At 41.3% G+C, this 23,214-nt stretch overlaps 2 protein-coding genes across 5 annotated transcripts in view; both read right to left on the bottom strand.

The window, feature by feature from the left end:
• CHUK (conserved helix-loop-helix ubiquitous kinase) overlaps positions 1–17,170 on the bottom strand; it is a 43,937-nt gene extending 26,767 nt beyond the window's left edge. Inside the window, exons 1-9 of one of the 2 annotated variants that reach the window (XM_025397621.1) lie at positions 16,979–17,160; positions 13,483–13,577; positions 10,457–10,571; positions 9,703–9,772; positions 7,859–7,947; positions 6,543–6,632; positions 6,281–6,405; positions 5,986–6,093; positions 5,262–5,397 (exon numbers count right to left, since the gene is read on the bottom strand). In XM_025397621.1, coding sequence (XP_025253406.1) covers positions 5,262–5,397; positions 5,986–6,093; positions 6,281–6,405; positions 6,543–6,632; positions 7,859–7,947; positions 9,703–9,772; positions 10,457–10,571; positions 13,483–13,577; positions 16,979–17,083 — 933 coding nt within the window. In that variant the 5' untranslated portion in view covers positions 17,084–17,160. Of the gene's footprint in view, positions 1–5,261; positions 5,398–5,985; positions 6,094–6,280; positions 6,406–6,542; positions 6,633–7,858; positions 7,948–9,702; positions 9,773–10,456; positions 10,572–13,482; positions 13,578–16,978 lie in introns of both variants that reach the window. The other variant, XM_025397620.1, reaches the window with a different exon arrangement.
• Positions 17,171–20,147: 2,977 nt separating this feature from the next.
• The window catches only part of CWF19L1 (CWF19 like 1, cell cycle control (S. pombe)), a 36,432-nt gene continuing 33,365 nt past the window's right edge, over positions 20,148–23,214 (bottom strand). The window contains exons 13-14 of one of the 3 annotated variants that reach the window (XM_025397875.1): positions 20,852–21,528; positions 20,148–20,536 (exon numbers count right to left, since the gene is read on the bottom strand). In XM_025397875.1, coding sequence (XP_025253660.1) covers positions 21,384–21,528 — 145 coding nt within the window. In that variant the 3' untranslated portion in view covers positions 20,148–20,536; positions 20,852–21,383. Of the gene's footprint in view, positions 20,537–20,726; positions 21,529–23,214 lie in introns of those variants that run through there. The other 2 variants (XM_025397872.1, XM_025397874.1) reach the window with 2 other exon arrangements.

A 23,214-nucleotide genomic window follows, 5' to 3' on the forward strand; every position in this document is an offset into this window, starting at 1 on the left:
AGCACTTTGGGAGGCCGAGACGGGCGGATCACGAGGTTAGGAGATCGAGACCATCCTGGCTAACACGGTGAAACCCCGTCTCTACTAAAAAAATACAAAAAACTAGCCGGGCGAGGTGGCGGGCGCCTGTAGTCCCAGCTACTCGGGAGGCTGAGGCAGGAGAATGGCGGGAACCCGGGAGGCGGAGCTTGCAGTGAGCTGAGATCCGGCCACTGCACTCCAGCCTGGGCGACAGAGCGAGACTCCGTCTCAAAAAAAAAAAAAAAAAAAGAAAAAAAAAAGAAAGAAAAAGAAAAAAGAAAGAAAGGGATACTGAATATTCCCAACACAAAGAAATGATGTTTGAGATGATGGATATGCTAATTACCCTAATCACTACACAGTATATGTATTGAAACATCACTATTTACCCCATGAATAGGTACAATTATTTGTCAATTTAAAAAATTAGGCCGGGCGCAGTGGCTCACACCTGTAATCCCAGCCCTTTGGGAGGCCAAGACAGGTGGATCACTTGAGGACAGGAGTTCGAGACCATCCTGGCCAACATGGCGAAACCTTGTCTCTACCAAAAATACAAAAAAATTAGTCGGCCATGATGGCACACACCTGTAATTCCAACTGTGTGGGAGGCTGAGGCACGAGAGAATCACTTGAGTCTGGGAGGTGAAGGCTGGAGTGAGTGGAGATCGTACCATGGTACTCCAGCCTGGGTGACAGTACAAAACTCTATCTCAAAAAAACAAAACAAATAAAAAAAACTTAAAAGCATATTAACAATTTTGTTTGTTTTTGACACAGAGTCTCTCTCTGTTGCCCAGGCTGGAGTGCAGTGTTGCGATCTCGTCTCACTGCGGCCTCCACCTCCCGGGTTTAAGCAACTCTCCTGCCTCAGCCTCCCGAGTAGCTGGGATTACAGGCATGCACCACCATCCCTGGCTAATTTTTGTATTTTTAGTAGAGATGGGGTTTCACTATGTTGGCCAGGCTAGTCTTGAACTCCTAACCTCAAGTGATCCACCTGACTCCGCCTCCCAAAGTGCTGGGATTATAGGCATGAGCCACCGCACCTGTATTAACAAAATTTTTAAAAAGAAATACCAAACTGTTTTTATAACCGGAAGTTGATCCTTTTCATGTGAATTCCAAATGTCACAACATGATTGCCAGTATTTCTCTTATTAAGAGACTTCTCTTTAATATAAATCTTTTATGCTTAAAAGGGGAGTAGGGAAATCTTCAAAACTGATATGGATTTACAATACAATTATACTACCTGAGACTTTCCATGCCTTCCCAGTTTAGGCATATTTCACACTATGACAGCTGCCATTTATAGCAATAGCAGAAACTTAGGATGAAAAATCCTATAATAGACATCTACTTTTACACAGGATATTAGGATATGTCATCATGGCATCCCACTACCAAAGCTCCAGGCCAGAAGGGAGCAAAAGAAAAAAGAGGAAATACAACCTAAATTTATCTTTTTGTTCACTATAATATTTAATGAGTACCTACTATTGGTAGGTACATACTGTTGGTACATAATATTAAATGTGTTGTGGTGGTAGTAGTGGGTATACAAACTGAGTACCTGATGATCCTTGCCCTCCAAACAGTTATAGTCAAACAGAAGGTATTAAGATATACTAAGAGAACTAAAGTACCAGGCAAAATGTGATAGGTGTTATAATCAGCGTAAAGTATCATACACTTGGCAGTAGGAAGAGGGCACTTCATAAAGGAGGCACTACTTGAGCTAAACTTTGAAATGAAAGAAAGACTGAAATGGGAAAGGACTGAAAAATAAGTTCCTTTAGGCAGAAAACAAGGCGAGCAGAAGCAGAAAAGTAGAAAGGGATGGGCATAATCAGAGAATACAGTTAATCCAGTTCAAATGTACCTAAAATGATGCTCTCTCAGGGCATTAGTAAGAGGTAAGTCCGGAAGTATAAATTGATATGAAACCAAGATAGGTTCTGAGTACCAATGAAAGGGTCTGAACTTTATTCAATAAGTGAAAGAGAACTATGCAAGCCTTTCTAAATTGAGAACCTGGCAAGCTCAAAATTATTAAGATATTCAAAAGATAAATTTATAAAATAATTGGATATATCGATTGAAGAGAAAGGAAGAGCCAAGACAGCCAAAGTTTCCCATCTGGGTAACTGAAAAGGTGACAGTGCAAATAAGAGGTGTAGGAAATCTACAGAGGTAGATTTAATGGGGCCAGGTGCAGTGGCTCATGCCTGTAATCCCAGCACTTTGGAAGGCCAAGGTGGGAAGATCACCTGAGGTCAGGGTGTCAAGACCAGCCTGGCCAACATGGTGAAACCCCATCTCTACTAAAAATATAAAAATCAGCCAGACATGGTGGCGGGCGCCTGTAATCCCAGCTACTCAGGAGGCTGAGGCAGGAGAATCGCTTGAACCCAGGAGGTGTAGGTTGCAGTGAGCTGAGATCGTGAGACACAGTGAGGCTCCATCTCAAAAACAAACAAAAAAAAGAAGTAAATTTAATGGATAGAACAAATATGTTCAGTTTTTAATAAATTAAGTCTTAAGTGCTAGTGGAACAACCAGATAGTTATACGACAGTTATAAGTCCTTGGTGGAAACGTCTAAGCTATGGAGAGAAATAACTTTAGGAGTTATCCATGTGCAGTTTATAGGTAAAGCTATACAGTTGAAGAAACTGCCTAATTAAAAAAAAGGAAATGTAATGGAAAAAGAACCAAGAAGAGACTCAGAATACAGTTACATTTAGGGGCATGAAAGAGGAGGCAAAGAAAAAAATAATTAAATGTTGCTGTTTCACCATTATTTTTAGTGGTAGGTTCAGTACACTTTTTCCAACTCTTCAACATATTTAAAGATTTTCATAATAAACAGTTGAAAAATATGCATACAATCAGACTTGCTAAGCTGTTTTTTCAAAAGGGAAATAGTAACTGTTTTGTTGCTTCCTTTTTTAAGTGAAAATCAAACAGACATCATTCCTTTCTTGTACAATATATATAAACATTTTAGGAAAATGTTCTACAGTAACACCAAGCTGTTTTGTAGTTCATACTTCTGTACTTTTGCTCATGATGCTCTGCTGCCTATAAATCTATCCCACCCCCACCCTTTTCCTAAAAAATCTCATTCTTCAAAATTCAGTCCTATTATCATGTCTAACAAGCATCCTTGAAGCTTCTTGAACTACTATAACTAGTACCTTATATATACCTTATTCTGTATAACCTCATAATAATATTGGTTCTTTGAGGAAGATATTACTGTCCTTGAGATAGACAGACAACATTTGCTCAGGTTCACAGACAGGTAAATAGTGGTGCTGCAAACTGAATTTAAGTCTGTAAACTACAAACTCCATAATGTGGAATCTTTCCCCATGCCCTATAACAAGAGGCTCACAGATGCCTTTCAAAGCAGAAATGATGCTATAATTCCTATGATGAGTATGAAACAAATAAGAGATGTGATTCATTCACAACCGAAATGTTTCAGAGGCAACACAGAACTAAAGCCCTGCTTTCCTAACGCACTAAGGGATAATTTATTCTTTGGCACAGTAGAAAGAAACCAAATCAAGAAGAAGCTAGGTATCTTTTCAGTGTTAGCCAAGAATGACATCCACATGGCCTCAAGTTTCTATTTAATAAAGTATGCCAAGATCGGGCACAGTGGCTCACATCTGTAATCCCAGCACTTTGGGAAGTCAACATAGGAGGATCACTTGAGGCCAGGAGTTCAAAACCAGCCTGGACAACACAGCGAGACCCCATTTCCACCAAAAATTTAAAAATTAGGCAGGAGAGCTGGCGCACACCTGCAGTCCCATTTACTCTGGAGGCTGAGGCAGGAGGATCACGTGAGTTCAGGAGTTCCAGACTAACGTGAACTATCTCGCCATGTACTCCAACATTAAATGATTATAATTTCTCATTTCAATTTTAGAAACCTGTATACTATAAACTATCAATAAAAATGTGAAGACTATTATGAGAGTTGTTTCTGGGTACACTGCCCAACAGAACTATCTATAGCTCTCATTCATATCAATAAATAATTTACTAAGAACCTGATACATGCCCTGCTCTGTACTGACTGCCATGGTTAGGATGGGTAGGGTGGGTGGTTGTTAATAAAAGTAGTAAAACAATCCCAACATTGAAGAAGAAAACAATCTATATGAAGATGCATGAATGGAAGATGAGAAATAGAGAATACAGCCTTTAAATGACAAATTGTGTGGCAGAGACCATTTAAAGAAAAGTTCTTGAAGACATGCCAGTGTAGGTGAGGAGATACACAGAAATGGATATCATACTAGGCAGAAGGATAGCATCTGTCAAAGCATAAAGGTAGATAATGGGTTTGAGGTATAAGGAGCAGTGACAAGCTGGTCTTGTATGAGGTAAAGGTTAAGAGAGGCAGGTACAAGGTAAAACTTGGTTAGGGAAAGCCCCCCAAAAAAGCCAAGCAGATCAGTTTACACTTGACTTATTAAAAAAAAAAAAAAAGAAGAACTATGTTAGTTTCTTGGGCAGAAGAATAAAAAAGCATTTTCAGAAGATGAGATAGGTAGTACATATTGAATTAACTATAGGTTAGGGAGTAAGTGCAGAACCATGAAAGGCAGATAGGAACCTTCCTTACCAAATCAAATCCAGTATGACTAGACATAAATGAATGAGGATAATGGCAACAACATGGGAAAAGGTAAATTAAAAAGTTGCTTCAAAGGAGTAATCAACAAAGACCACAGAGAAGCAAACTGAGACAGCTTGCTAAAGAAATTTTTTTTAAAAATCAGCTCTAAGAATATAATTTTCTTTTTTCAAATACGCATCAGCGCTGGACACAGTGGCTCACGCCTGTAATCCCACTTTGGAAGGCCAAGGCGGGCGGATCACCTGAGGTCAGGAGTTCAAGACCAGCCTGGACAAGGTGGTGAAACCCTATCTCTACTAAATATACAAAAATTAGCTGGGTGTGGTGGCATGCACCTGTAGTCCCAGCTACTTGGGAGGCTGAGGCAAAAGAATTGCTTGAACCTGGGAGGTGAAGGTTGCAGTGGGCTTAAAACGTGCCACCGCACTCCAGCCTAGGTGACAGAGCGAGACCCTGTCTCAAAATAAATAAATAAGTAAGCAACAGGAAAAGATTATTAAACTATATTTATGCTAACTTTCCAAATAAACTTGTTAATTTCAATGCTGGTCTTATGCAGTAGACCCATTAATACTAACCTTCAAATTCAAAATGTGATCCATTAGTACAAAACATCTCGGCTGCTTCAAAGTAAGGTCAACAGGTCCTCCCCTCTGCTGAGGGTCCCAATTCAACATCAACTGTAGCCAGTTTTCCATGGGTTCTACTATTAAACTAGAAAACATACAAAATAGGGTGAAAAGCAAATCATTATGTTCCAATTTCCCTTTATACTGTTAGAAAGGTAATTTTGTAGGTTGTCCACTTTCTTTCCCACATCACTTGTCTATACCATTTCATAACTTACTTTCAAATTCATGAAATGACAGGGAACAAACTTTTTTCCATCAAAAACTACTCAAAACTCCACGTTAGTTACTGACAACTCCAACGGATGAGTCCAAATCCATTCTGCAAAGGACCCATTTCCTTCATTATCCTAAGAACCTTCTTAGGACCTATGTCAATCAGTTAAATGGCAGTTCTTGTTTCCACTAGATCTGTGCTGTCCGATATGGTAGCCACTAGTCAGTCCCAAATGGCTATTTACATTTAGTATTTATTCAAAATTCAGTTACCCAGCCAAACTAGCTACCTGTCAAGGAGTCAATAGCCTCATGTGGCGAACAGAGATATAGAAGGTTTCTACATCATCACAGAAAGTTCTACTGGATAATGCAACTTGAAACAGAAAACTACTCTACTGTTCCTTTACAACCCTGGAGAAACTGAGGCAAACTTCCTTAACTAAAATATACTTACCTACAAAGGCTATTTGGTTGAGGTAAATGGCTACTAAACCGAACTTCTCCTGACATCTCTTCACATGCAAATATACACTTTGGATCCTTCTTCTTAATCTTCTCATGCCTATAAAATCAAAAGCTACCTCAGCTGACAAAGTGATTCTCACAAATACTCTTAAGATTTCTTGCCATTTAATTATATTCAATTGTATATTTCAAAGGCAATTAAACAAAGAAAGAAAAAAAAAAGCAGACAAATGAAAATATTTCCATTCCCATTAAGCATGCCCAAGTTCTCATCCATTTCTTACCAGGTAAATGGCTGCAGATGATGCAAAAAAGGCCTATATCCAGCAATACATTCAAATACCATGGTCCCAAAGCTCCAATAATCAACAGTGGCTGTGTAAGGCTTATTCTCAAAGAGCTCTGGGGCCTTCAAAAGAGAAAATGTTTTAAACACCAACACTGTATGGGAAAAACTACTTTATTTTTGAACTACTATATTCATGATCTTCAGAAATAAGAGAATCCTACACACATTTAAATTCAAAGAAACAATACAGGCCTCACCAGATACTGCAGTGTTCCCACAAAAGATGTACACAGACTTCCTTGATCAACATCTTTGGCATATCCCAGATCAATTATTTTATGTATTATCTGAAAAATAATAAGACAGATTAAGTATTAAATGGTAGAGAAATTTAAAAAGGAAAGACAACAATATCCTTATAAGGCTATAGAGAGGGTGGGGGTGAGGAGCTTAGGCTCTGTAATATCACAAAAATATTTCAAGTCTGAGTGCCACCACTTAACTAGGTGTGTGATCTACCAAGTTATTTAACCGCTCTCAGTAATCTAATTGGACGACTAACAGTCCCTACCTCACAGAATTGTTATTAGGATCCAATGAAATAATGAAAGTAAAGAAGGTAATACAGTGCTTGGTACACGGTAAAAATTAAATACAGGTGGGCTATTAATTTTTATTTTGCTATATTCAAAATAAGCTCGATCCATTAAATTGGAAAGTAAAGGCAAGGGTGACTTCCAAACTTGAAGAAGCATCATACCCCCTTAGAGTGGATTAAATGTGAGTAAATACTGAGATCTAACTTCAAGAATGTCATGAAGTCTTTGGATTTAAAAAAAAAAAAAAAAAACAGAGATATTTGGTGCCAAGCATACATGAAAGGCTCCTAAGAGAAGAAGCATCACGAAGGTTCCAACACCCCCACGAGACCAACAACTATCTTCGCTAACTGAAAAGACAGCACACACAACTCAACCCAAGGCGCAGACTCTTGGCTTTTAAGTCTTTACTGGAATGAAATTTGGACGCTGGAAACAAGAAAACTGCTTAAAAGTTACTAATTAAATGAACATTTTAAGAGTCAATTCACAATTTCTGGTTCTTCTCCAGATAACTCATCTAAATTGGGGGAAGGAAAATAAGTTTTAAAAATATACATACTTTCTTTTTTTCTTAAAGTGAACCCAGGATGTGTGTGTATGTGTTTTGGATGTGCTTCATAAGAATAAAATAGTAAGTGTTAACATATTATGTATTCACTGCCAATATCTTTGCTAGATACTATGCTGGAAAAACAGACATGAACAAGACAGGTGAAGTCTAGGAGCTGAGTTAAGTATGAAAAAAAAGAAAAAGAAAAAAAAGACAGGTGCAGTTCCTTCTTTAATGGAACCACTGTTTAGCAGAAGGGACAAAAAACTAAACACAAAACTACAGTTCAGTGTGGTAAGGTCTGAAATGGAAAAAGTAAGAGTGTTACGGGCATACAGCAAAGACACCAAAGCTCAAGGACTAACTATATCAGACAGACTATATTCAATAGGCATGAAACATTACTTCAGGTTTCACCTACCTTTCCACTAACGTCCTGAAGAACTATGTTTTCAGGTTTTAGATCTCGATGTATAATTTTGTTTTCATGCAAATATCGAATCCCAGACCCTAAATAAAGTTTAAAATACACTTTGAAGTAACAGAAAGCATTGAGTTAAAAGAAAAATTCACCTCACATTTTGTACAAATCTGCTCTGATGCTCAAGTTTATATGGATCATCGTAACTACACAACTAATATTACAGTAGTTCAGGTTTTCTTCATAGAAAAACGTAACATTAAGCAAATACTACAAAATTATACTATATGTTCATCTAACTCATTAGAATTAACATTAAATAGAAATGCAACAAGCAATTGGGAAAATCCCTGTAACTCTAATAAGCCCCCTTCTCCCACCTAAATCAACCATTTAAACTGGACTTTAGCTCTCATGACCTTGGAAAAGAGGCAAAACCAAAATCTACGCGGAAACAAATTTTTGGTTTTTGAGGTTCCTCCAAAAGGTTAGGTACTGGTTATTTTAGGAATTTTTCTGGAGTCATTCTGATTAAGCAGAGATTTTTCACCCCAAGAGTTGACTTGGCCGGGCGCGGTGGCTCACGCTTGCAATCCCAGCACTTTGGGAGGCCGAGGCGGGCGGATCATGAGGTCAGGAGTTTGAGACTAGCCAGGCCAACACAGTGAAACCCGGTCTCTATTAAAAATACAAAAATTAGCCAGGCATGGTGGCGGGCGCCTGTAATCCCAGCTACTCAGGAGGCTGAGGCAGGAGAATCACTTGAACCTGGGAGGCAGAGCTTGCAGTGAGCTGAGATCGTACCACTGCACGCTAGCCTGGGTGACAGGGCTAGACTCCGTCTCAAAACAAACAAAAAAGAGTTGATTTGAGGACCCATCTCTCAAGGAGATGCAATTCCACTGTAAAAAAAATTACTATGTCAATGGTGTGGGAGGAGTGAAATTGAGTAAGGTCATTTTGCATGATTTTTTTGTCAGCTATTGGAACACCTATTAGATAAAAAAAGGACTCCTAGCCAAAAATAAATAAAATATCCTAGTGTGTGTGTGTGTGTGTGTGTGTGTGTGTGTGTGTGTGTGTGAGACAAAAGTCTCACTCTGTTGCCCAAGCCGGAGTGCAGTGGCCCAATCTCGGCTCACTGCAACCTCCACCTCCTGGGTTCAAGCAATTCTCCTGCCTCAGCCTCCCGAGTAGCTGCGACTACAGGCATGTGGCATCATGCCCAGCTAATTTTTCTATTTTTATTTTTATTTTTTTGAGACGGAATCTCGCTCTGTCGCCCAGGCTGGAGTGCAGTGGCGTGATCTCGGCTCATTGCAAGCTCTGCCTTCTGGGTTCACGCCATTCTCCTGCCTCAGCCTCCCAAATAGCTGGGACTACAGGCGCCCGCAACACACCCAGCTAATTTTTTGGATTTTTTAGTAGAGACGGGGTTTCACTGTGTTAGCCAGGATGGTGTCGATCTCCTGACCTTGTGATCTGCCCGCCTCGGCCTCCCAAAGTGCTGGGATTACAGGCATTTTGTATTTTTAGTAGAGATGGAGTTTCACTATGTTGGCCAGGCTGGTCTTGGACTCCTGACCTCGTGATCCGCCCACCTCAGCCTCCCAAAGTGCTGGGATTACAGGCGTGAGCCACCGCACCCTAGGATATAAAAATATCCTGGTTTTAATTTAGCATCAACAGTAATAGATTTATATGATAACTTCTTATAGATGTTGAAATTCTATAGACTTTGTACAGTGTATCAACAATTCTCCTGAATTCCCAAAAAGGTACAGAATCTTTTACGGACCAAAGGGGCATTACATCACAATGGTATTTTAATACTGATTACATACCTATATCACTTAGTAAAGAAAGTATCTGGCTTTCTTTAAGTCCACAACAATTTTCTGGTTTGTTGAGCAGCTAAAAAAAGAAAGAAATCTAAAAATGTGTTCTGCAAATTGCTGGGCTGTAATAGTGACCACACATTAATTACTATACTCTAAGAGAATATTCAATGAGAAAGTCAGTCATAATAAATTACAAGGGAATACAATTTCCAAATCCATACTGACGGCATGTAAATTTCATGATAAGGCTCATAAAAGTAAAAAGAAGCAAAAAGCACTTGAAACTGGAAAAGGCTGACAAATCTCAGGAATATATATATAAATGGTCATATGGGCACATTTAAAATTAGGTAGAAAAGAAAGATTGCAATACAGAAAACAACTTTTTACAAGCACCTTAACCACTGAAAATTTCATCTAATACCACTGCTATAGTCCCATCAAACAGCAACAACAAAAATGCATTTTCTAAATCAGGAGTCAACAAACATTTTCTGTAAGGAACCATATGGTAAATACTTTAGGTTTTGCAAGTCACATAGCCTCTGTTAAACTACTCAATTCTGCAGTCATAAGAAAGCAGCCACAGACAATGTGTAAAGAAATGAATGTGGCTGTGTTCCAATAAAACTATTTACAAAACAGGAAGCAGACCATAGTTTTTCCGACTCTTATTCTAGTTTATTATATTTAATATGATTCAAATAATGCTAAAGTTTGTGATTTACTATCTCTCATCTCAAAACATCCACACTACCTTTCGGAGATCTCCTCCAGAACAGTATTCCATTGCTAGAAGAGGCACATCATGAATCAAAATATTCAATTCTTCAGGAACATCACAGGCCTTTACAACGTTGGCATGGTTCAACCTAATAAGAAAGAAAAACATTACAATAAAAAATTTATTTCCAATAAAAAGGGACTGGATTTGAAATGCTACTTAATTGCGGGTGGATGAACACAGGGGGAAAGATCGGTATTATTTATAATACTCTAATTTCTGATTTGTATAATTAAAAATTAGAATTTTTTAAAAGAAAACATACATAAAAATACCATCACTATTACTACTATTACATTTCTAAGTGCCAAGCAGTAAGCATTTTAAATATATTAACTCAATTATTTGTCACAATAATCCTAATATAGGTAGATTTATTAATACTTTCACCACACAGGAGAAAATTGAAGCACAAATTGGCTAAGTAACACAGTCAGTAGGTAGTCAAGTAAGGATTCAAATCTGGCGTTTTAGGCTGGATGCAGTTGCAACTGTAATCCCAACAATTCAGGAGGCTGAGGTGGGAGGATTGCTTGAGGCCAGGAGTTTGAGATCAGCATGGGTAACACTGAGACCTCATCTCTACAAAAAATTAAAAATTAGCCAGGTGTGGTGGCACATGCCTATAGTCCCAGCTACTCCAGAGGCTGAGATGGGAGGACTACTTGAGCCCAGGAGTTCAAGTCAAGCCTGGGTAACACAGCAAGACCACATCTCTTTAAGAAAAAAAAAAGAAAAAGAAACAAACAGAATTTCCACGTACATGCAGGGCCTGATAATTTATATTGTTAAGCTTTCCTGGTGATTCTGCCACATAACCAAGTTTGAGAAGCAAAATGAAATTAAGCACAGATATATTAGAGTCAGAAAGTATTTATTTCAAATCCACACTTTACCAACCACCAGCTATGTGACTCTATATGCTTCAACTTCCTCACTTACAAAATAATACCTAAATATAAGATTGCTGTGATAAACTGGAAGAATGATCCGTAAAGCACTTAGCACACTACCTGTGGAAGTTCTAAAATATATCTACTTCTCTTTTTAAAAACTTAACTTTCCTCCCCTTGAATGTAGGCTGTACTTAGTGACTCACCGTAACAAACAGAATGTGGTGGAAAAGGATGGAGTCTTACTTCTGAGGAAAGATCATAAAAGATATGTCGGTTTTCATCTTGCTCGCTCATTCGCTGTGTCTCTCTCTCTCAGATCACTCACTCTTTCTGGGGGAAAGATCTTTCTGGGGAAGCTAGCTTCCATGTCATGAAGACATTCAAGCTTCCCCATGAAGAGGCCCACGCGGTGAAGAACTGATGCTTCTGGCCAACAGTCATATAAGTGAGCATGGAAGCAGATACTCCAGTGCCAGTTAAGCCTTTGGATTACTGAAGCTCCAATCAGTATCTTGAGATGTCTCAGGAAAGACTCTAAGCTAGAATCACCCAGCTAAGCCACTCCTAAATTCCTAAGTCACAGAAACTATAAGATACTAAATGTTTGCTATTTTAAGCCACAAAATGTTGGGGTTATTTATTTATTTATTTATTTTTGAGACAGAGTCGCCCAGGCTGGGGTGCAGTGGCATGATCTCAGTTCACTGCAACCTCCGCCTCCCAGGTTCAAGCAATTCTCCTGCCTCAGCCTCCCAATTAGCTGGGATTACATACGCCTGCCACCACGCCCGGCTAATTTTTGTATTTTTAGTACAGATGGAGTTTTGCCATGTTGACCAGGCTGGTCTCAAACTCCTGACCTCAGGTGATCCACCCACCTTGGCCTCCCAAAGTGCTGGGATTATAGGTGTGAGCCACCATACCCTAACTGACTTTTGTTAACTGAAATGAAATACTTTTTTGATTGTGGTAAAATACACATAGCATAAAATTTACCACCTTAACCATTTTTAAGTGTATGGTTTAGCAGCATCAGATGCTTTCCTTTTTTTTCAGACAGGGTCTTGCTCTTGTCACCCACGCTGGAGTACAGTGGTGTGATCTCAGCTCACTGTAGCCTCGACCTCCTGGGCTCACGCAATCTTCCCACCTCAGCCTCCCGAGTAACTGGGACTATAGGCATGTACCACCACATCCGGCTAATTTTTGTATTTTTTGTAGAGATAGGGTTTTGCCAGGTTGCCTAGGCGGGTCTCGAACTCCTGGGCTCAAGCAATCCACTCGCCTCAGCCTCCCAAAGTGCTGGAATTACAGTGTGAGCCAACGTGCCCAGCCTGGCATCAAATACTTCCACATTGTTTTGCTACTATCACTATACTGCACAAAACTGTTGAATTCTGCAAAGCTGAAACTCCGCACCTATTAAAAATTATTCTCTATTTGCTGGTCCCTTCACTGTCTGGCAAACACCATTCTACTTTCTTCCACTGTGAGTTTGACTAGACTAGGTACCACATATAAGTGGAATAACACAGTATTTGTCTTTTTGTGACTGGCTTATTTCATTTAGCATAATCTCCACAAGATTCATCCATGCTGTGGCATGTGTCAGTTTCCTTCCTTTTTAAGGCTGCATGATATTCCATTTCATGAGTACACCACATTTTGTTTATACATGTCTCTGTTGGTAGATACTGGGTTGCTTTTACCTTTAGGCTATTGTGAAAAATAATGCTATGAATATGAGTGTACAAATTACTCTTGAAGTCCCTGCTTTCAATTCATTTTTGTATATACCCAGAAATGGAATTGCTGGATCATATGGTAATTCTATTTTTAACTTTTTAGGAATCACCATACTGCTTTCCATAACAGCTGCACAATTTTACATTCCTACCAACAGTGTGTAAGTGTCCTAGCTGATTTTAACTAAACCTTCTTAATCCTAATGTGATGTTATTTGAAACATAATATATTTAATGAGAGAAAAAAATACATGTTCCCAAAAAGATCCTGAGAAAAGTGGATTCCTGGTCTCTTTCCCGATGATGACATCTGGTTGGGCTGGGAACCAGGGGAATATAAGTCAAGGAGTACACTTACTTCTTCATAATCTGGATTTCGTGGCACCATCGTTCTCTGTTTTTGGTACTTAGCTCTAGGCGACAAGACTTAATTGCTATTTTGAGATCAAGTTCCTGCCAAAATAGAAAATCAGCAGAAAAAAAAAAAATTAGGTTCTTGTGCAGATTTATTTGCTACCAAAGAAATAACCTAAAACAAGACTTTTTAGCTTTACTAATTAAATATATTTATCCACAGCTCTCTTGAAGCAACGCTTTTTTAAAAAGATAAACCATGAGACTATTACACCAATGCTTTAAAACTGACCTTCAAACACACAACAGCACACAAGGGAAAAGTGACTGAAACTGATTTTATAACAGGTCTCTTTGGAACTCTCTCTCATGTGTAATGTCAGAAAAAAAAAGATCCTGTCTCCGCAGCAAATTCCATTCAGAGCTTAATCAAGACAACTAACATGGGCCCCAGCTCCCAGCATAACTAGAATGAAGAAGGTAATTCAGGGCTTCCTGGACTCCAAACAGCAAGAGAAAGTTTTAATATAACCAAGCCTAAAGCAAAAAACTCCAATCTTAATGTATGCATTTCAAATGACATGAAGGAAAAAAAAATCCTACCAATGAGTGTACTTCTGTTTCCATATCTACACAATGAACCTAACATCTCTGGCCTGTGACTAGTAATTTAGCCAAATCTGACTGAAATTAAACCCATTCTGATGCACATTACAGGAAATAGCCAGATCCCATCATATTCTGGCAACACTAATAATGCAGCTCAGAAACAGCAGCCAGGGCAAAACAGGCTACACTATGTTTCTGATATCACAAAGAGAGTTCAAAAGAATTTCCAACATATGTAATCTCTGACACAAACCAGAGTTGTAATAAAGCCTGTGTATGAATAAAGAGAGAAGAGCCCAGGGGCCAGGACAGAAAAAATATATTATAGGTGGGGAAGGAAGACACAGCTTGGATAGGGTAGTGTGAATTGGGGGCTGAGAGGAAAAAAGAGGCTAGAGATAAGATGATACTTGGTGCATAGAGAAGAAGGAAAATAGGACAGACTACAAGCTAGCCTACCCACAGGTCTCACTCCCTTCAGTCTTCCTTTTGTTATGAGCAGGTGGCCAGTTATATCTATGTCCCATGCAGACCTTTACCACCATGGAGATAAGAATCAGGCACAGCTATGAACACCACTGAGTCCTAAATGCTCATGTTGATGGAGCAGTAAGTTATCTATTTCAAAAATCCCACTTTGTAAGATCCTTCAACTCCTTAATTTATATTTCATCCACTCTGTGAAATTCTACCTTTTCGCAAAGAATGTTCTATGGGCAGTTTATAGATGTACAACAACAACAAAGTTATGTGCTTAAAAAGCTGGAATACTCTGGGGATAGGGTGACGGCTGTACCACAACGTCAATATACTTAATGCTACCTAACTGTACACTTAAAAATAAAGTGATAAATGTTGTGTTATGTATACTTTACCATAATAAAACAAAAAGTGATGAATTCATCCATCCCCACCCAGGGACCAAAAAAAGAAGTCACAAAAGCTGCCAGCATGCATCCTTTTTCCTTATGATCAGTCTATAGGCAGGCTTAGGTAATACAGGCAACATGCCACTGGAAGCACTTGGCTCCCACTTTTTTTTTTAGTGTGTTATATTCCCTCTGATGGTGAGAATTATTAAATTTACTACTTATCCTGCTATCATAGGATTTAATGCCTTAGTCCTTCACCTTCCATTCTCTTTCTCCAAGATTTTCTCCCACACCCTATCTAGAAACCTGGTTCACAAAACTTCCTCAGTTCTATCAGTTTCAGTTGTCATTCTAATTACCCTAAACATGCCTATTTCTCCAAAGTAGACACCTATCTCCCCTTTCTCCCACCCCAAATTATGAGCTTTCTCACTACACCCATGTTCCTTTAGATAACAAATTATTACTTTTCCTCTTGAATTCATTTCTCTATTCACAATCCAAGCCCAGGCATTTTAGTAAAATCTTAACTGTTCATCTAGTCCCACATGTTATTCCACTCAAATTTATCCTTCACAAAACCATTTTCCTAGAACAACACTTTTAATCTTGACATTTCCTTGTTTAAGGCCAATTAATGAGGAGCATTATGATCACAGCAGCAACAACAAAGTAGCAGCAGGTGCTAACAGTTGAGGGCTTTCATGGGTCAGGTACTGTATTTAGCTTTACATACATTATTATTTTATTTAACTCTCAAACCCATGATGCATGCAAGTATTATACTATACCTATTTTATAGGGAACAAAACAAAGCCTGTATTACAGGAAGTGTTAGTCCAGGGTCTATTTACCTAAAATGTCCTTTAGGAAAGCATGAACCTCTCAAATGGCAATGCATGGTTGCGTGGATGTGCATCTGTGCATTTTTCTGGGGAAAGGGTTCACAGCTTTTATTATCATTTTTTATAACAAAAAATACATGTCCCAGGCCTGACGCAGTGGCTCACGCCTATAATCCCTGCACTTTGGGAGGCTGAGACAGGTGGATCACCTGAGGTCAGGAGTTCGAGACCAGCCTGGCCAACATGGTGAAACCCTGTCTCTACTAAAAATACAAAAAATTAGCCCAGCGCGGTGGCGGGCGCCTGTAATCCCAGCTACTCAGGAGGCTGAGGCAGGAGAATCGCTTGAACCCAGGAGGAGGCTACAGTGAGCCGAGATCGCGCCACTACATTCCAGCCTGGGCAACAGAGTGAGACTCCGTCTCGAAAACAAAAACTAACAAACACACAAACATGACCCAAATATTATTTTTTTAACTGCTGCTACAATGGTTAAACATTCTCTATTAAATCAAAGTAAAATTCTTGAGTCTGATGTTAACTGTCCTCCACTGACTGGAGCGCCCCCCATCTCCAATCTATTAATATCGCCTTCCGTTTGAAGCCATGATCTGCACCAACTTACCCTCATACTGTCCCGACCTGGAATACATCCCCAATTCCAAAGCCCATCCATACTTCCAAAGGTTTAACTCTGGACCGATCATGAAGCCTTCCTTGTCTACTGCAGTCCCCACTGATATCACACGGCCTCCAAGCAAGCGCGCGCACACACGGACCCATACACACGGACGCACACTTTCCAACAGGCAGTCTCCTTCAACCCTCTTCTCACACATTCGTGCTCACACATACACACTGTGACGTGCATCTGCCTCACACACCCTGACACTCTACATTCACAGAGACACACGCGCACTGTCACACTCACTAAACACCTAGTCACAGCCTGACAGTCATACCCAAGTTCCCCGCAACAGCTCTATCTATGCCCAGCACCTCAGATACAACTTTGGACACACAGGCAGAGTATCTTTCTCTCTCATACACACACACAAGCCTACTGGCCCACAAATACTGCCCAAGGTCCCACTAACCATCTATCCCACACTGTCAGCCCTGTGTTCCACAGACGCTCAAACCCACCGCCGCTCCCTCTCGCGCCCCGCCTCACCCGATGCTGGTACAGACAGACGTTCCCGAAGCCGCCGGTGCCCAACCGCTCCCGCATCTCCCAGGGCCCGCCCGCGCCCGGCCGCAGCCCCGGGGGCCGCTCCATGGGGCGGGAGGGCAAGCGGCCTCAGGCTCCGCCGCTGTTCCAAGGCCGGTTCCGGGCCGCCGATGCTCGCGCGTCTTCCTTCTCGCGAGAATGAATGCGTCACTTCCGGTAACCGCTGCGAGAACGGCCCTTCCCTATGTTTTCCCAGGGCGCCGCGGAAGCCCTGCCGGCTAAGGGGTGGAGAAACGAACAGGTACTCGGTCCGCTCTTTAAGTCCCCTAGGTATTTTCTGGGAGGGCTGAACGGAACCACAATGTTTTTCTAGTCTTGGAAAACATAAGATCTCTCCAAACCTCGCATTCCCATCAAATCCACTTTTCAAAGCAGTCCAGTCTCTCCTGTATTAAATATATTTTTTTAATTAAGATGGGGTCTTGCTCCGTTGCCCAGGCTGGAGTGCAGTGGCATGATCACGGCTCACTGCTGCCTCGACCTCCCGGAATTGAGCGATCTTCCCACCTCCCGAGTAGTTGGGATTGCAGGCGCGCACCACCTCGCTTGGTTTTTTTGTTTTTTGTAGAGACATGGTCTTGCTACGTTGCCCAGGCTGGTCCCGAACTCCTGGCCTCAAGCAGTCCTCCCACCTCGGCAACCCAAAGTTCTGGGATTATAGACGTGAGCCACCACGCCCGGCAATTAGTCTTTTCTAAACTTCACATTGTCTCCACTCGTCTACACTTCACCTTTCTTCAGATCCCTGCCATCTATCCTCCAACTCCACCACCCGCTGATCCGGCACGCTAAAGACCACCAATGATTTAAAGGCTGCGGAACTGGAAAAATACTACGCCAGCAGGCCCACTAATGAATTAGCCTTACTGTTCACTGACTTCCCAATACACCTGCTCCATGATATGCCCCGTCATCCCAAATGACTCAATGATGTGACGCTATTCCGGAGTGAAGAATGTTTCTCGGGATTTCGGGAACTTTTTTCCTAGATGCCTCACAGAGCTTGCTGTCCAGCAGTCCAGTTAGGGCTCTGCCAGCACAGCAGTTCATTGTGAGAAGTGTTTCTAATGGGTGCTGCAGGGCTGCAGAGGCAAGCTTTGGGAATGCTGTTGGTGCAGCAAGTGCTTCCGGGTGGCGGATTGACATAGCATAGGGGAACCAGCTTCTGGTCTTCCATTTGAGAGGCTCATACTTTCACTGTACCTGGGGAATCTCAATACTCCAAGTAAAGGAGTCAGCATGGAATCAAATTCTTGAGAAATGTGATGCTGCAACCAGAATGTTGAGCACTGCGTGATACAGACCAAGTCGATGTTGTAGGTCATTAGTAACGTGGTATGGGAGGTTCTGGTTTCTGTAAGTGCATGGTTTCCATGGACTTGGAGATGATGGCGCCTCTGAGGACATGTCATTTAGAGCTGGGCAGACCGCACAGAGAATTGTGGTACAGATTGTTATAACAGTATGAAGCCCTCTCATTTGATGTATGTACAGCATGGCCAGTGCTAGTGTGCTCAATTTCCATAGGTGGGGCTGTAATCTCATAATTCCCACTCAAAAGAAGAAGGGATGCTGAGGACCCAGGGATACTGATGATTGGGCTGACCCGGAAGTGGCCATCTTTGTGGAAACCAGGTTGGTTCCCTTTGTTAACTTTTTAAATGCCCCCATTCCCAGGGCCATGAGTAATTTGAGTTGTTTTTTGTTGTTGAGACAAGAGTTTCACTCCTGTCACCCAGGCTGGAGTGCAATGGCATGATCTCAGCTCACTGCAACCTCTACTGCCCAGGTTTAAGCAATTCTACTGCCTCAGCCTCCCAAGTAGCTGGCATTACAGGTGCGTGCCACCATGCCTGGCTAATTTTTTCTATTTTAGTAGAGACAGGGTTTCACCATGTTGGTTAAGCTGCTCTCAAACTCCTGATCTCAGCCTCCCAAAGTGCTGTGATTACAGGCGTGAGCCACCTCGACCAGCCTTCAAATTTTTTAAAAGCCTAAGCCTGTTGACCCCAGGGTCCACAATCTTCAATTTTCTGAGTCTCAGTTTTTATTCTTTTTCATGTAAAATAGAGGTAATACCTACCTCACAGAGATTTTGTGAAGATTAAATGAAACAGTGTCTGGACCGTAAGTGCCCAATATAAAGGTAAAAATATTTTTCTTTTTGCTCCTACTATGTAGTATTCTCTTTGCTCCTTCTCCATGTAAATGTTAGATCACTATTTTCAAGCCCTCCTTAAATACTGATATTTCTGGCCAGGCGCGGTGGCTCAAGCCTATAATCCCAGCACTTTGGGAGGCCGAGATGGGCGGATCACGAGGTCAGGCGATCAAGACCATCCTGGTTAACACGGTGAAACCCCGTCTCTACTAAAAATACAAAAAATTAGCCAGGCGTGGTGGTGGGCACCTGTAGTCCCAGCTACTCGGGAGGCTGAGGCAGGAGAATGGCGTAAACCCGGGAGGCGGAGCTTGCAGTGAGCTGAGATCTGGCCACTGCACTCCAGCCTGGGCAACAGAGCGAGACTCCGTCTCCAAAAAAAAAAAACAAAACAAAACACCACAAACTGATATTTCTTAGGCAATCATCTTCAGCTCAGGACTGTATTTACCCTATCTTAATTTCACCTATGGCCTATACCTTGATGATCTCCAAAGCCCTATAACCAACCCAGGTACCAATGAGTTTAGAACTGCCCACCAGCACAAAAGACACACATTAGATATATCAAGCACATAAAACAACAATATCCAAAGCAGAATTTATCCTTTTTTTTTTTTAAAATCTGTCCTTTCTCTTCCCCATTAAACTGTAATCTCTGGGACAACAGGGACCATACTGGGACAAGACTATGGTCCTGGAGCTTAGAAAAATGCCTGGCACATAAGAGTTAAATATCTGAAGGACTAAATGGGCTCTTCTCTATGAATAAGATGAATGCTTTAAGAGAAAAGTAGCAAAAGCCTTGGATCCCTTCTCCACTTTGGGTTGCTCAGGGAGAAACTGCCCTGTGTGATTCTGGAACAGCTGGGCCTAAAGCTCTAGCCCCTCCAATTACACATACTACTTCATTTCAATGGTCATAGGCAACATGAACACAAGACACTTCTCAACCATGGAAAAACATCTGGATTTCATTTGGTAGTTTAAAGGTTTTTGAAAATGTTGATATACACAAGCTGTACTTGAAGCTGGATGACAGACATACTTTTATTCTTTTATTTTTGAGATGGAGTTTCGCTGTCACCTAGGCTGGAGTGCAATGGAGCAATCTCGGCTCATAGCAACCTCCACCTCCCAGGTTCAAGCCATTCTCCTGCCTCAGCCTCCCGAGTGGCTGAGATTACAAGCACCTGGCCCCACACCCAGCTAATTTTTGTAGTTTTAGTAAACACGGGGTTTCACCATGTTGGCCAGGCTGGTCTCAAACCCCAGTCCTCAGGTGATCCACCTGCCTCGGCCTCCCAAAGTCCTGGGATTACAGGCATGAGCCACTGTGCCTGGCGACATGCTTTTAACATAGGAATTTTTTTTTTTTTTTTGGACAGAGTCTCGCTCTGTCACCCAGGCTGGAGTGCAGTGGTGCGACCTTGGCTCACTGCAAACTCCACCTCCCAGGTTCAAGCAATTGTCCTGCCTCAGCCTCCTGAGTAGCTGGGACTATAGGTGCGCGCCACCACACCCAGCTGATTTTTGTACTGTTAGCAGAGACGGGGTTTCACCATGTTGGCCAGGATGGTCTCCATCTCTTGACCTTGTGATCTGCCCGCCTCGGCCTCCCAAAGTGCTGGGATTATAAGCATGAGCCACCACGCCCAGCCTTAACATAGGATTTTCATCCTAGAATGACTTTTCCCCAAAAAGATTCAATCTTAGGCCTCTTGCTGCAGGCAAGTTCCATGGGACTGCACAAAAGAGGCAGGGAAACAGTCCCCATGGGAGATTGTAGTTTCTTTAAAAATATGCTTCTAGGCCAGGAATGGTGGCTCATGCTTGTAATCCCAGCAGGTTAAGAAGCCAAGGCGGAGGATCCCTTAAGCCTAGGCATTACAGACCAGCCTGGGCAACACAGGGAGACCCCCGTCTCTACCATCTACCCAAAAATTTAAAAAGTTTGCCAGGCATGGTAGCATGCGCCTGGTGGTCCCAGCTACTCAGGAGGCTGAGGTGGGAAGAACTCTAGAGCCCAGGAGGTTGAGGCTACAGTGAGCCAAAATTGCGCCACTGCAGTCCTGCTTGGGTGACAGAGCGAGACCTTGTCTCAAAAAAAATTCTTCTAATTAAAAAAAAAAAAAGAAAAAGGCTTTACTACTTCCTATGAAGTTCATAAAAAGGTCTTCCCTTTGTTTAGTCATCCAGAGTAAAGTCATAGGGCTCAAAGTCTTTCCGGAAGCGGCGAGCCAGGGTCTCCTCGTCTTCCTTACTGATCTGACACTGCCTCCAGTCAGATTTACCAGGAATATTAAGGATGGCTTCACTGGCCAGGACCTCCCTGCAGAAAGAGCACAAAGAAGTCAAAATGGAAACTAAAAGCCTGAGTTCTCCTCAACATCACCCAAGGAAGGTATGCAGATTTATCTGACTTTGCTCTCCTGCCCTGAGTGCCATCTCTGGCATACTATTGATCAAATCATACCCATTTTAAATGACCGGCTCAGGTACTATTTATTTCCTGATCCTTCAAACCCCACTTGCTTCTCCCTCTCTTAAAAAACTCGGAACTATATTATTGGTACTTAGAGAAGCAACACCACATAGTAGAAAAAGGGCAGGCCCTGGTGTGAGAAAGATCAGAGACTGGATTCCATTTCCAGCTTTGCCGCTTGCTATCTATGATTCAGACAGATGATTTCATCTCTGAGTCTTAATTTCCTCACCTATGAAATGCAAATAAGAATACCCACCATACAGGGTTTTTGTGAGGTACAGAGATAACACAAAGTACCATATTAACTGTGATTACAACCTGCCTTAAATTGTAGTTTTGTCACCTCAACTAGACATGGAGTTTGCAGAGTCAGGAGCCTAGTCGTACCCACTCTGATTTAAAACTCCTCTGCCTCTCCTTCTAGGGGACTCAGGCCCACATAACAGCAGCATAAGCCCAATATCAACAAAACAACTTATCTTGGTTCTTAGGACTAAGGAATAACTACATACAGACACACACACACAAGCTGCCTTCTAATTGCCATTGCTTTATATTTTTTATTTATTTTGATATATTAGAAATAATTCTATTACACATTTATGTGGTTCATTTTCCACTCTGAAGTTACAATAAATAGAGGAGTTAGAAACAAATCACGAATGCTCTAAAAGTCAAAGAACCTACGCTCTTTTCAATAGGCAAACTTTGAGCCTATTTCAAATGTAAAAGGAAAATAGAACTACCTTTCTTGTACAGCTGAAAAAAATGCCATTTCAAATATTTTGTTAACTATAAAATGCTATATAACTATAAATTAGTATCTTGATAATTACTCAATACTGAAAATACAACTATCATAAGCACAAAACCATTCAGAGAATCTCCTTTTTGTGTGCTTTATACACCTATGTGTATCTGCAATCGTGTGCTTATGTTGTCAATGTTCATAACTGCATCTGTTGCTGAGGCAACAACAAAAAATCATGTCAGATGTCTAAAGCTCGTAACACACTTGTTCCCATTTATCTTTCTGAAAAATGCAGACAACTACATTTACTGGACTTATCTAAAGCGGCAGTCTCTTGGAGGCTTTCTGAATTAGTCCAAGACAGGTTCAAGGCTCACTCAAAGCCCATTGTTAACTAGAGGAGAAGAAATAGCTGCAAATCACAGACACCAGCATCAGATACTCTCTTCTACACACTTTCCACTCCCCTTCAAACCGTATCTTCTTGTCAGCAACTTTCCATCTTCAATCTTTGCCTAAGTTATGTTACTCCCTCTATGGTTTTGCAGTCATGTTTTGCCTGATACGAGGAAAGGAACTGAAGCCTCCTCCAGGCCTTTACCATACTGTAGAATACTGAGGTTAAGACCTAAGTTTTGAGGTCCAACAGGCCTGCATTTGAACCTACCACTGTGTGACTACAGACAAGTTACCTAACCTCTCTACAGCCTGCTATCCAGTGGGGTAACCATAAGCCAGGTATGGCTATTTAAATTTAAATTCTAATTACTTAAATCAAA

This window comes from Theropithecus gelada, chromosome 9 (assembly GCF_003255815.1).
Source record: "Theropithecus gelada isolate Dixy chromosome 9, Tgel_1.0, whole genome shotgun sequence".
In the NCBI taxonomy this organism is placed as follows: Eukaryota; Metazoa; Chordata; class Mammalia; order Primates; family Cercopithecidae; genus Theropithecus; species Theropithecus gelada.